The 15,165-nt window shown below is 40.6% G+C and overlaps 1 protein-coding gene across 11 annotated transcripts in view; it reads right to left on the bottom strand.

The window, feature by feature from the left end:
• CADPS2 (calcium dependent secretion activator 2) overlaps nt 1-15,165 on the bottom strand; it is a 360,741-nt gene that overhangs the window by 81,361 nt on the left and 264,215 nt on the right. For 7 of the 11 annotated variants that reach the window (XM_053405611.1, XM_053405613.1, XM_053405612.1 and 4 more), the window contains exon 17: nt 14,267-14,287. The exons of the other annotated variants lie outside the window; for them this stretch is intronic. In XM_053405611.1, the coding sequence (XP_053261586.1) occupies nt 14,267-14,287 (21 nt within the window). The remainder of the gene's footprint in view (nt 1-14,266; nt 14,288-15,165) is intronic. 11 annotated transcript variants of the gene reach the window in all.

Below are 15,165 nucleotides of genomic sequence, written 5' to 3'. Positions count from 1 at the left end.
CTTAAAAGGCTGACACTTTCAAGCACATCAGCCATGCTTTCAATATAGATAATGGCAATGTTGTTATGACCAGATTGCATGCATGCAAAAAATATTTAACCCACCCCCAAAAAACACCACTCTGTGAGCCCTTTCTAATTTAATACTTCAGAAGTAACAGGTACATCTGCACTGGGACATCAGATGCTCAACTTTTGCCACACCCAAGTCTGAATCCTTTCCACTGTGAGCTATAGAACAAAAGCAGAGGCTAGTTGCTTGTTTTTCTCCTCTATCACACAATGGGCTGGTTTGGGAATGAAACTAGCTTTCCTCTAGGCTTGTGTGTTCCTTGCTTCTCCCTCCGATGTGGTCATCCGAAAGGAGTTTGGAAGCATCTGTATCTGTTTTTGATCAACCACAGCCGGCCATGTCGCTCAAACCTGGACAAACCGTGGTGAATACTACCTACCGCCGATAGAAACAAACCACCTTCAAACCACAGTTTGTGAGACGGGTAAGTTTTCACTAACCACAGTTACGATTAACCTCAGTTTAGTGCTCAGATGACATGCTAAACTGCACCTAATCTAAGATGGAAGCCACAAATTACCTCCTCACAACGACACTGGAGATGTAAAAGGGACGCCTAGTGTTATGTTCAAATTGAACTGCCTACATTGGGGTTCACAGTGGGTGAAAAATTGTGTTCTACAGGAAGAATTTATTTATTTATTTATTATGTATAATGTATTTTTTAATAAATATTTTCTTGGTTTACAAAAGTATGTGCAATGTCCCCCCCCCTCTCTCTCTCTCTTTCCAAGTACAGTGGTACCTCGGGTTACATACGCTTCAGGTTACATACGCTTCAGGTTACAGACTCCGCTAACCCAGAAATAGAACCTCGGGTTAAGAACTTTGCTTCAGGATGAGAACAGAAATCGTTCTCCAGCGGCGCAGCAGCAGCGGGAGGCCCCATTAGCTAAAGTGGTGCTTCTGGTTAAGAACAGTTTCAGCTTAAGAATGGACCTCTGGAACGAATTAAGTACTTAATCTGAGGTACCACTGTAACAGTTTCTACAGATAAGTTTCATTTGTTGAGACATTAGGATGAAAAGGGGGAAAGAGGTGGAGGGGGGGAAAGGTGAGTGGGGGTGGTGTCAGGTGGTGATGTTTCTATTATACTTTATATATGTGGGGTTTTGTGTCAGTGTTGCTTGTGCAGGTTCTCTGCTATTCACTTGTGTCCCTTTGGTAGTGAGAGAGGTTGGGGTTGGCCTAGGGTGTGGTTATTTGTTTGTGATTGGCTGTGGTGATCTTTGTTTTTGTGTGTGAGTGTTTTTGGATCAGGTTAGCCATATTGATTCGTATGCTGTTGGTGGATTATTGTCATTGTCCTGTTGGGCTGTGTATGTGATAAAGGGGAGCCATACCAGGGTGAAGGCGTCTTCTTCTGTTTGTCCCCATGTCAGTTTCAGTTTATTGGTTAATTTTTCTACTAAGGCTGTTTCCCATACTATTTGGTACCATTGGTCCATGCTTACTCCTGACAGGTCTCTCCAGTGTCTGGTTATGGTGTTTCTGGCTGCTGAAAGTAGGTGGGTTATGAGTTCCATTTGCAACTCACGCTATAACTGCACTGTTCGCAGACTTTGGATGACACTCTATTGCATACAGTGGTACCTCGGTTCTCGAACGTAATCTGTTCCGAAAGACAGCTCGACTTCTGAAACATTTGAAAACCAAGGCACAAAGGGCTGGCTGCAAGTTCATATTAGAAAAATTGAAAAACATCCAGCAGAAGCCGTTAGACTTCTGAGGCGTATTCAAAAACTGAAGCAATTACTTTCAGGTTTTTGGTGTTCGAAAACCAAAATGTTTGGCTTCCGCCACACTTGAAAACCGAGGGACTACTGCATATCATTTTTATTCCATTTTTCGTTTTACAGTTTAAGATACTCATTTTACATCCTTAAGATAGAAATGACTTCCCTTCTTCTCTTTCCATGGCTCATTTTTCATTTCATAAACCCCTGCATATTTTACAAAAACCATACCATTCAGTATTCCATTATTACATCCATCAAAACTTATTTACACTGTTGAATTGATCTTAATGCTGCCAGCATTTTCAGCTGTACACAATTATTTCCCATATATTCAATAAATGTTTTCTAATCTTCTTTAATCGTATGTTTTCTTGTTCTATTATTCTGTATGTTAAGTCTGCGAGTTGTGGGCCTTTGGATAACAATCTAAACCAGATATGAAGGAGCTCTGGCCCTCCAGAGAGAGGTGGGGGCGGTCTGGGTGTGTGAATCAGAGGTCAACGCGATGAAATGGCCGAGTTCATATTGTTGAATTGGTAGTGATGAAGCATCACAGACTCAGCAAATTCTTGCTTGTATGGACGCAGCAAGGTTGCAGGATTTGCACATTGGCACAGACAAGCCTTTTGCTCGTGTATTTGATTATTGTGCCGTTGAACGAAAACCAGCATCCAATACAAAGATATATGCCACCGGCCAACTCACCGATTCTGCCCTTTGTTCTTTCAGTGAAATGAACATGCACTAAGAGCTTTAAATTACCGCAGAAGGCCTCTCACCACATACACAAATGGCTCTACTCTGCCTTCAGTTCAATAGTGCCTCTAGTGCTCTTGTTTTCCTTCAGACAAGTCCTTGTGAGCTTGGAGGGCATTTACATGCAGCCATTCTTTATAGAAAACTTGTCTGTAAAAGACCTCATTAAAGAGGTGCAAGCTTTTGAGCCATTTGTCTGGACAGAAGTCTCTCATTGTCCTTTTTCCTGGCCATAGCCTGCCCTTCGTCCTTCACTTTGTCAGCCTTTTTCTTTCTTTTCTTTTCTCCATCCCCCTCCCCCAGCAAATTTGCACTGCTGCACTCTTTCACAGTTAGAAATCTGGCTAATTTCATCAGCAAACAGAAGCTAAAATCTGGTAATGTCATGATCCCAGATCTATCCCAGTCCTATTGAATGCCACAATCTTATCACTTTTTTTCCAGTGTAGATATGGTAGATATGCAACTATAAACATTCATTATTGTTAACATGAGCAAACAAACCAAAGATGAAGGATGAAAAAGAGAATGTGTATGGAAAACGGGCAAAAATTAACTCTGGGGCAGCAAGGGGCGAAAGCTAACCAAATTATGATGTCGTGTTTACTTTTGTATTTATGCATTTGAATTCTGCATTAAAAAGCCAGATCGCTTAGTCAGTAAACCCAGATATGCACAAATTAAATGTACTCATTTGCCTGCATTCGTCTGGTCTCAAAATGAGGAGATTTGGGTAGAATTTTCATTTTGTTTTCCAACTATGTGCACATGTGTTAAGGATCGGGGACTAATTCATCTACAATATTTACCTGGAATTTTTTTTGGAAAAGGGGCTCAAGGAAGAAAGGAGAGTGTCAAACTTCTGAGTCGATTCAAAGTATTTACTGGAATGCTTACAATGCCAAAAAAGGGCAAATGACGAAAGCCCTTATTATTTTCACAGGAGTGTTTTATAAACCAGCTCTGGACAGATAAGGCTAGAGGAATGAAAAACAGGGAGAATTTGGAGGTACTTAGTATGGACCCACGAGAGCTGGTGACACGTAACTGAGTCAGTCCCAGGCACTGACATCACCGCCACAGACAGTCCCATTGCAATTATATAAACAAACTTCAAGGTAAAACTTGCTCCCATGTTTTATGGTTGCTCTAGCAATCAGGGGAGCTATAAACACGTTTTAAAGCCTAATATGGTTGGGATTTTGCAGAATTTGCAAGGAATTCTGTAACAGTCATCAGCTTCTGCTTTGCCAACCATATTGTACCACCCAAGTTTTGATCACATCCACAGAGATGCTAAGATTCTCTATTCATACAACTCATTATCAGGCACCCACAGAATAGTTTTTCTTCCCCTGGAGCTGCCCTCTACTCCCCAGGAACTAGGTGGAAACTACAAGGGTGTCATGCAGGTAGAAGAAATGCAGATCTAGCTCCTACTCTGCGATTAAATGCAAAGAGTGCTTAAGCTTGTAATTTAATTTGCACCGGGATCAAAATGCTTTGAAAAGAACAGGAAAAAAAAACCTTGTTAGAGAAACCGTGCCTCTCCCAGGGAGGAGGAGAAATGGGAGCACAACCCTGTCAGCAGCTCCCTTTTCACCACTCCTACAAATATCACTCAAAGCTATCACATCACCACCTTAGCCGTCTTTGAAAATGGAAAGTGACCTTAACCTCGGGGACATCACCAAGGCAACCCTTCTCTGTGCCGATTCGGCAGTAGCACCAAGAGTCCACGCGCACAAAAAGGGAGGAAATCCATTGTGCCTGGCATGGCATGTACGTATCACAGAGGCAAGACACCAATCAGTATGCTAGATGTGCACATTTGCGCGCACACGTGTGTGGGTATCTCTCTCTCTCTCTCCCCCTCTCCCTCTCCCTCTCTCTCTCTCTCACACACACTGCTCACTCATAGGTGTGTAAACTTCAGAGAACATTGCTGCTCCAGTTCTGCTCTGGCCACATGGACAAGGAAAGGTCCCCTTCAAAGTTCAGAGGACTGAAATTCTAATCAACCCGTTCCCTGAAATTCTAGCCGCTACTAAGAAAACACGCTGAAGCAACATCACAAAAGCGGCAACATAAAATGTAGTACCCCACCACATTCTGGGGTGAAGTTCCTACTGCAGAAAAATATTTTTGAAGATTGTATAAATGTTTCAGCTTCACGTATGGAAGATTACGTATCGCACATAGCAAATTGACCACAATATGAAAATAGACCGTTTAATGATAATACAATGCACAGTGTTTTATTTTCTAAATGAACAATTAAAATGTCACTGCTTTACACCTATATGGTACCCAAAGGTCTAACAGTGGCATTTTTTCCCATTGATGGCATCTCACTTTAGTGGATAGAAATTGTTTAGAGGGTGGAAATTAAATTTACTGCCATTTGCCCTGCTCTTCCCTTAATCTCATTATGTAGTGTTGAGGAAAGATAAGCACTGGAATAAGTAAATAAAATAATACTGTCAGTGAGCTGACACTAGACGGAACACATAGTCTGGTGAGAAATCCACCAATTGAGACTGGTAATAAATGCTGTTAGGCTACTGTCTGCTGAAGGAAAATGAGCTTCAAAGAAGTCAACCTCAGACCAGGGTGAGGTGGGCAGTGGATGTGGAGCATTCTCCAGTGCTTCAAAATTCTGAATTTTGTAGCCTGTTCAGGCTACAGGAATAGAGAAGAAAACCATGAAAGCTTTAGAGAAGGGGCTGGATCCTTACAACATGCTACCACCCAAACAATATGCTGGAACAAAGGAAGACCCCAACATAGTCCCTTCAATTACAGACAAGAGGCTTGTGGGCTGCATCTGTGAAGAGGACAACAGCACTGTGATCTGGTTCTGGCTGCACAAGGGAAATCCCCAGCGCTGCCCCTCCTGTGGAGCCCATTACAAGTTGGTTGGCTACCAATTGCCCTGATTTGGCTTCAAAGCTTTGCTGAGCTCTCCATTTATGATTTCTGGATAGAGGGCTGAGCTACGTAGCTGTTTATGTCACGATGTATCACATTCCTTGAAACCTAATAAAGTCTTTGACTCATTGTGTGAAAAAAAAATAAATTCTGAATTTTCTTTTTCTTTTTCTCCCCTTTTTAAACTTTATTCCAAAACCAAAAAAGAATTACAAACATCACTTTCAAAATCCATATTTGTTTTGTAACATAAGCCTATTGCATAGTTGACTAGATTAAAATATACCTAATTGCTATAGACTTCCCTTTGCTATATATAAATTCAACACAATTAGAAATATTATATTAGAAATTTTTATAAATTCCCCTATAACCCCCACTCCCCTTCACCTATTTGTGATCTCAATATTTTTTTTTACTTCTTCCGTCTTGTTGTGTTGTTGTAGTTTAATAATTATACAATTGATTCTTTTATTATTTCCTTGCTTACCCCTGCACGTTCTACACATTATCTATTAATATTCCAGTTCCGAAACCATATTTTTATTCCTTCACTCCATCCCACTCTTTAATTATTCTCTGATTTGAATGGCCTCTAGTGATTGCCGTCAATTTTGCCATTTCCACAAACTCACAGAGCTTGCTTTGCCATTCTAATAATGATGTATTTTCTCCCCCTTCCAGTTCTTTGCGGTCAATATTCTGGCCGCTGCTGTTGCGTAATTCTGAATTTTCTGAAATTCTGAATTTTCCTGATAAACAATTAGAAAGAAGCAAATGCACATATTTCAAGTGAAGAACGGGAGTGAAGACTGCTAATTCAAGTGACCTCTGTGAAAGTAGAGCGGCGGGTTGGATTTAACAGGAATATATCATGAAGAAGATACATCAAAGGTTCGGTATGTCGGAGTGGGAGGGAAGGGGGGAAAGTTTTTTATTTTCTTCTATGTGATTAACCAATAACCCCTCCTCAAGAAAGAACCGTCGCATAACTGACCTAAGCAGGATGATTAAAAACTGTGTGGAAATGAATTACTAACCAAAAGTTTGGTTTATGGAGATCGAGAAAAGAACAAGGGCTTTTGGAATGACGCAGCAATAAAAAGGGAGTCACCATGTTGGCAGGTTCTGTTGAAAGATTGATGATCGGGAGGAGGAAGCTATGGATTTGTTTTCATATTGGATTCTTGGCAAAACCTCCTCAGAGGACTGAGAAAGGGAGTGACAGACCTGTGAAGATTAATGATAGACGGTAAGAGTGTTTTTTGTTATGGAAGCGATGAAATGCGGTAGCCATCTGAATATGACTCTTGGACGAATGGAAAAACCCACACAGGATTACAATTTGTTTCAACCCGCTTGTGGAGACTATCAGAGGTCACAAAGAGAAAGGAAAAATACATGAAAATAACAAGATGAGATGTGGAAAATAACAAGAAGGGATTGGATAGAATTGTGAACATTATTTGGACAGATTTGTGGACATTAAAGCAGCAGCAACAAGATGATTGAATCCCTTTCGGAACTTGAAATATGGGTACCCCCAACAAAAAATTTAAAATTTGGCTCTGTAATTTGAAATTTATGTGATTTGATTTGATTGGTCTGTTAATAAAAATTATTATTTTAAAAAAATAATTCTGAATTTTCATGACAAATCTGAGGAGGCAGTGAGGCGAAAAGGCAGTGCACTTCCTCAAGTTCACCAATGAGTGTCATGCTTAAGTAGGGTTGTCCATATCCCAACTCAATTTTAAACTACTTCCTTCTTCAGGCTTCCACTAAGACCTGAGGTACATAGTCTGAAACAGCCCAAGTTCTGCACCATTTCAAGCTGAAGCCAAGGGAGATCAGATGCTTAGGTGTTCTCTTGTAGAAACTAACTGTCTACCCATGGAAAAATGGGGAGGGGGGGTCATTTCTGAACTTAGCAGACGTCCTGAAAAGTTAGTCTGTAAATAGTTGGGCCCAGAATGTGTGGACTCCTTATATAAAGAATCACCTGGCATTCCTTGCCCAGATTGCAAGAGTTCTCCAAAGGAGAAAGTACTGAAATTACCATATGGGTTTAGAAGCTTCCAAAGCTATAACAGTTCTGAGAAAGCGTGTTCTCCTTCACAGAGAGCACGTGTTGCAGTGGGGGCTGAAAGGCCACCCCTCTTTTGCTGGGCGGGTTAGTATGGATAACCACCCACATTGATTGGGCGGTTGGGTTACTGGGCAAATTTTGGTGTTGCCATTTAGGGGGACGGACCAAAGGTTATAAAATCAAGTCACGCAGCAATGACTAGGCTCTTTTGCTGCATGCATCGGATCACCAACCCGCCCTCCCTAATCTAGGGCTATTGCGTTGACCTTGCTATGCTTGTCATGGGGTCGTCTGCTTTTCGGGCAGGGGCCTGGTAGTAATTTTGTCCGTTTGGCTGATTGGCTGGTGCCATTTGGTTTTTGCCTACTGCGTAGCAAATCGTCACAACTTGTAAGGTTGCGGTAAGGCATTGGTTAAAAAATTGGTTGGTGGAGGGGTAAGGATTGGCGGTGCCTGCCCCTCCAATGCTGCTGCAGAAAGGGAATTCCATTAAAGGAATCCAGGGGCTTTCCATTCTTTCGTCCGTACCCCTGAATGGGGCTTAGGGCCGCGCAAGCCCCTGGGATCATGCGGGGAGGGGTGAGGGTCTGGTGCCCGGCTCCATGCTCTCTCCAATATTGTTTTCCCTTACTGGCTTTCGCTGGAATCCGGAAGTCAGTTCTGACCCAGAGCGGGGGACAGATAGTCATAACCAGGGACTTCCGGGTTAGCGCCATCGGCAATGGCGGAGTTCCTCTGACTGAGAGGAACCCGCTCCGTGAAAATCGGGTCTTGCCGCCGCAGCGAAGGCGGAGACCCCTCAAAAATCCCAGGCGGAGGAAGCCTGGGAATGTGGGATTCGTCTGACACCAGGAGCGCCTCCCCTACTCGCAGGGAACCCCTTTTTTGGGGATCCAAAGCGACGTGGGGTGAGCGGCGCGGTGTTTTGAATCGACCGCTGCTTTTACGGAGTGAAGCTGCACAGCCGTTGCCAGAGAGCGCTGACTTTTTCCTGTGGACAATTGGACTCTAAACAAGTACCCGTGAGTAGAACGGAAAATTGGATTAAGAAACATTTTAATTTGGTATCGAAGCGGGAAGGTCTAAACAGGAAGTCCGCCTTCCGCTTTTGTAAATAGACTAAAGCAAAAATTGTGCAAGCTAAAGCCTGGAAAGTTGTATATAAAGGTCTAAATTTCCTTCAGTTTTAACCACCAAAACCCCTCTTGGAAGCAGGAGAAAAGGGGGAATTTTGATTGTTCAAGCCTGCAGAGAGAGAGTAAAGAAAGATAAATTTCCACCGTCTCAAACCTGGGAACGGGGTGTCAGAGACAGAAATTTTTGTGGAAGTTCATTGACTGTGAACGGAACGTCTTTTGACAGATAGCTGAAGAAAAAAAACAAATTGATTCCAATGTTGCCTTTTGCATTTAAAAGAAACAAAAAAGTTGAAAAATGAAAGTAATTTTCTTTTGTTGGACCTGCTTTCAAAAGATGGATACAAATAGAAATTGTCTCCTCTAGAGGGAGCTTGTTAAATTGTTGCTGGAGTCGATCTGGGGATTTCACAGCTGTGGAGATTAGGATCATGGGACCAGACTCTGACCTTGAATAAAAATGTGTTTAGAAGAAGTTTTGGTGCTTGCTTTCTGCAAGACAAGTGCTTTGTTGGAGCAGATGCATGAGAAGATGGATTTGATGACTGTTGCAGTCAAAAACTTTGGACAAACAGCGAATACTTATATAGAAACTATTCAGGAACCAACCCAGGAACCTGTTTTGACAGGGCAAGTGCAAATGCAGAAGACAATGGAGGAGGTTGCTGCTGAACCTCAAGTAATACAAATGGAGAGACCCGAGGCCCTGCAGGAGCATAACCCGCTATCCTTGAAGATTGAATCTGGAGCGGGCCAGGGGGGGGTCTGGAGTCGTGGGGGCTCTTAATTTCGGAGGGACTTTGAAACATGCTCTTAAATACTTTCTGGACTACACTGCTGACTGTGGGGAATGGGACTGTGGGGAATGGGCTGATCTGCTAAGGGGAGATGGAGATATCTTTGGGTTGGAGTCTCCCCGAGACCTACTCCTCCATGAGAAAGGAAAGAAACTAAGAAAGAGATCAACAAAAGACAAGGTAAAGTGCAGGTATAAACAAGAAGATGATCTGCAGAAGGGACATGGAAAAGACTTAAGAGCCTCGGACATAAGATTACCAGGTTGATGGACTAGATGGAATGGACAGTAAGGACTGATACAACCCGAGACCAGGAAGAAGAGACGTTGGAGGAAGATTGGAATAAAGTTTTTTAAAAATTTATTTTGGGAATTAGTGTAAAATTAACAAGTATTAGGAAAAATGTTGGAATGAAACTATTTGGCTTTAGTAGAAATGATATAAGGAGCTATGTATAAGTAAGTACTAAATTTTAAGCTTTAAGGTATTTTATGGTAAGACAAGGTTCAAATAAATTAAGGTAAACTGAACGACAGAATATAGTGAAAGATGGAAAGGATTTGCTGAGTTAATTAATAAGTTAGACTATTAAGATAAATTACCCAATAAAAATTGAGAAAGATGGAAAGAATTTGCTGAAACAAATAACTAAACTAGAATATAAAAAGGGAGGTGTGAGGAGGTCAATGAAACAAGTAAATGAAAGATAAAGATATGGAATTATTGGATGTGTGTTTTTTATTGTTGTATTTTTATTTTTTTATTTTTCTTTATGTATTTTTTATGTATTGTAACGTATGTTTTGTTAATTTTTTTGTTGTTTTTTTCTCTTCTTTTCTCTGTAATCTTTAAACTTTTAATAAATATCATTTAAAAAAACAACAGATAGTCATAACCAATGCCTAAGCAACTACTCACATTTATGCAATTTAATAAAGTTGCGGCCAAAATTATGCCAAAAACCTTAAACAAAAATTATGTGTGAATTGTGATTTATTTAGGGGTGGCTTGGGGGACCTTGACACGCAAGAGAAATTTTAATCTATTTGTAATATTAACCAAGTGGCTCAGTGGCAGAGGCACACGCTTTGCATTCAAAAAGTCTCTGGCTTAATCTCAGACATCTGCAGGCAGAGCTGGGAAAGACTGTTGGGTACCCTAGAGAGATGCTGCCAGTACAGTCAGTGGAGGCAAGAGATCAGGGATGAAGAACCTTCAGCCTGCAGACCAAAGAGAAAGCAAGAGGTGGAAGCTTGCAAGGCTACTTCCTCCCCTTATCAAGACCCTTGTCTCTTGGTGATTCCTCCACCTTTGAAATTCTCTGGTGTCACGGTCCAGTTTACAGGCGGTTGAAGTCCTGGCGGAGGATGTCGGGACCGGGGGCAAGATGGCGGGGTGGGAGCAGGAATGAGAGTCTGGAAGCCAGGAGTCATGAAGCCAAGGGTCAGGAAACCAGGAGTCAAGGGTCCGAGGATCAGGAAGCAAGGAGTCAAGAAGCCAAACGCAGCAAGGCAGGAAGCGTGTTGCTGTGTCAAAGAGCCAAAGGGAAATGCTGACCTTATATCCCTTCCCAGCTCTTGCCACCAGGTGCTGTGAGTTACCAATCAGCCTCACCTGTGCGGCTGTGCCTTGCCTCTTCAGAACAAACTTAGGAAAGCCCCAGTCCTGCAAAGCCCTACCGGTCACAGGGTCTGGCTCCTGCATGCACTCCTGACATCTGGAGATAGTGCATTCCTGCTCTCCTCCTTGCTCCATTTGTCGATCTCTACAAATAATTTTTTTTAAAAAATGCTTCAACATACACTTGATGAGAATGGGGCGTCACAATACTGAAACCGGTTCTGGAATGGCTTTTTTGGGGAAAAAAGCTTTCCCCAAAAGAAAAGATCCCAGCCCAATATTGGAATACTGGAATACAGCGGTACCTTGGTTCTTGAATGTAATTTGTAATGAGAGTCTGTTTGACTCCCAGAACGGTTCAAAAACCAAGGCACAGGTTCTGATTGGCTGCAGAAGCTTCCTGCAGCCAACTGGAAGCTACATCAGACGTTTGGCTTCCAAAGAACTTTCGCAAACTGGAACACTCACTTCCAGGTTTGCGACGTTCGGGAGTCGATTTGTTTGGCAACTGAGGCATTGGACAACCAAGGTACCACTGTACCTCACATTTGCTACCCCTAGATATTTCTCTGCAGAAAGAACACTGCTGGTGATCAAATTGGTGGTTGTTTCAGCTTCCATAGAACTGTTGGAAAAACAAGGAGATTTTGGCCCTGCACAGTGCCCCAGTGTAGACTGAAATTATTATTATTATTATTATTATTATTATTATTATTATTATTTACCACCCTTCATCAAAAGATCTCAGGGTGGCTCACAGAATAAAATACAAAATAAATCACATGTAAATAATTAAACCAAAACAACAAAACAATACTCCCCCCTTCCCACAAACACATTTAAAAGGCTGTAGGATATTAATCAGCCAAAGGCCTGGTTGAAGAGTTTTCACCTGGCGCCTAAAATATATATATAATGAAAACGCACGGCAACCTCCCTTGGGAGAGCATTCCACAAGCAGGGGGCCACTGCAGAAAAAGCCTTTCTCATGTAGCCACCCTCTGGATCTCACATGGAAGAGGCACACGAAGGAAGGTCACAGATGGTGAACACAGATTCCAGGATATTTTATATGAAGAGAGGCGGTCTGTGAGGTAACATATAGGTGTAAAGCTACTGCAGTGCCATTTTAATTGTTCATTTAGGAAAGGTTCATAAAGGATTTTCTAACCACATTTTTAGAGGACCACTGCTGGAAGTGTGGGAAAGAAACAAAAAATTATTGGAACAGAAGACCCCTTGGTGGCTATCGCCAATTGATATCCTGACAATAAAAAAAACAAACATCGAAGGAGAAAGATGGACCTATGAAGACCTGCTAGTAAAAGCAGAGACTGGTTGGAGGATTAGGCCTTATGAAGAAATAAAGAACAAATTGACAGGATGGATCCAATTTCACCAAATTAATTCTATATGGACTGAGGATAAAAAGAATGGGATAAGTGAGAAAAAATCTAGATTTCAGATTGAAATACTAGAAAGTAAAACAAAACTCCTATCGAAAATGTATAGCCTGTTACTTGAATGGGACACCAAAGATGAAGAAGTAAAGGAGGTAATGGTAAGATGGGCAATGGACTTCGGACATAACATAGAGTTTGACAAATGGAAGGCATTATGGAATAAAGGTATGAGATTCTCGGCATGCACAACACTCAGGGAAAATATGTATAAAATGATGTACAGGTGGTATGTAACGCCCGTAAAATTGGAAAAAATATATAAAACTGGTGATAAATTATGTTGGAAGTGTAAGATCAAGGAGGGCGATTTCTATAATAAGTGGTGGTTGTGTGAGCCTATCAAAAAATTCTGGGAATCTATTTACAATGAACTAAAAAAAATCCTCAAATATACTTTTATAAAAAAGCCCGAAGCCTTTTTGCTGGGGATAATTGGGGAGGAAATCAAAAAGGAAGACCAAACACTCTTTCAGTATGCGACAGTGGCTGCCAGAACTCTAATAGCGCAGAATTGGAAGACATCAAAAATCCCAACTATAAACGAATGGCAAACCAAACTATTTGATTATTTAGAACTGGCAAAAATGACACAGAAAATAAGAAATCAAAAAGACATAAAGTTTAATAAAGAATGGAATAAATTTATGACATACATGGAAACAGAGGTAAAAAATCTAAAAATCACAGTAGGTGTGACGTAACACTTGTGATGTAAAGAGTTTTTTGAGGAAAAGAAACTGCAGATAAAAAATTATATAATATATTCTGAAACCGAGATGAAGGGAAGTCTATTAATGTTGTGTGTTATTTAGTTATTTAGTTAATGTAAGTTAATTTGTTGGTGTCTTATGTTAGGAGATGTTTTTTTCTTTTGTTTTCTTTATTATTATTTCTTTTTCTTTTTTATGTACTCCTTTTTTGTATGTATGTGTTATGTATGTATTTTTCGTTTGTTTTAATGTTTGATGTAGCAAAACGAATTAAAATCAATAAAAAAGAAAACACACACACACACAAAAAGGAAATGAAATGCTGCATATTATATTATTATCATTTGATACTGTGGTCAATTTGTTATGTGTGAGATGTAATCTTCTATAAGTGAAGCTAAAACATTTATACAATCTTCTAAAATATTTTGTCCATGGTAATAACTTCCCCCTAGAATGCGTCTGCCGGTGAGATAACTTAAATTGTGATAGACATTAGCCCTCTTCAAGCGTAATGCTAACAGTTATGGAGAATATGTGATTTTGGATCTTGCATGCCCAGTGCAAATGTCTAGGGGGAAGAGGAAGCCTTCGCATGAAAAGGCTGACACGTGATATGGAACTGTAGATCACATGGAAGTCTGTATGAAGGTTCCCACCTTTCCGACATTTGAACTGGATGTGGAGGGGCGACTTGGCAGAGATCCACAACCTTGTCACAAATTCTTCTTGACTACAACACATAGAGAGGGCTCTTCTTCCATTCTGATACAACACTCCCGGTGACTTAGCCAGAGGGCGCATATATACTTAGGTGGCAGTAAGTCCCATAGGTCTTACTTCTGAATAAGCATGCACTGATTTTGTTGTTGTTACACTGTACAATTAATAAAGCCGCAATGAACACTTAAATACATGCATGCATACATGCACACAATTAACACAGCAGTCACCTGGATCCTTTTCATTTGTAGCTTAAATGAAAGGGCACGAAAAAAGGGAGGAGGGAGAAGCAGAAAATAGTTGTATTAGTTTACCTCCATTATGTAAGTCAAGCTGTAATGTATAAGAAATCAGTTTATTCTAGCAACCAAAAATATACAACCTCTTTAATATCCTGTTAAAAAGACAACAAATTCATCCTGATAATCAAGTTCACGACATAATTTTCATATGGGATCAGCAAGAAAATAAATGATGTCTGTGACTTTATTTTCTATTCTATAATGGGCATTATATTTATTCATATGGAAAAGCCTGAACAGTGTTTTTGTTAACTTCTATGAAATATGCTCTGTTACCAACAAGAAAACCATTTCCTGCGATTAATAATTGGATGTTTTTTCACAACCAAAAATAATGATTGGATTAAATGTACTGCAGATGTGAATCAGAGAAAAGATCAACGTTTTTAAACATTCCATTGTCACCAGCAGCCAAGTGAACTAATACTGGGTCAAGCAAACTTTGGCAGGCTGTCAGTCAGGTATGGTATCTATTTTGCTAAGAAAATGGTAGTATTTGATGACTGTGGGTACTCTGAATTAAAAACATATCCTGAAATTGTATGCCAAGAAAAAATGGATTGTGCAACTTGAATGAATTATACATACTAAGCAAATTCACATAGTTTTGCTTGTGTTGAATTGTTGTATTTCTGATAGCCATGGACAGGGAACACATTTCTGCAGGGCTGCAAAACTTCACCCCTGCCCTGACTGAAAACTGCATCATCAATGCAGATAAAGAAATCACTGTCTACAGCTATCCTTTCCCGTTATCTACAAATTAGAAACTATTTCCAAATAACTACAGGGTATATTATTATTAATATTTCACTTATTTGTCACTT

The sequence above is a fragment of the Podarcis raffonei genome, chromosome 10, assembly GCF_027172205.1.
Source record: "Podarcis raffonei isolate rPodRaf1 chromosome 10, rPodRaf1.pri, whole genome shotgun sequence".
Lineage (NCBI taxonomy): Eukaryota > Metazoa > Chordata > Lepidosauria > Squamata > Lacertidae > Podarcis > Podarcis raffonei.
This window is presented reverse-complemented; position numbering and strand designations above follow the sequence as displayed.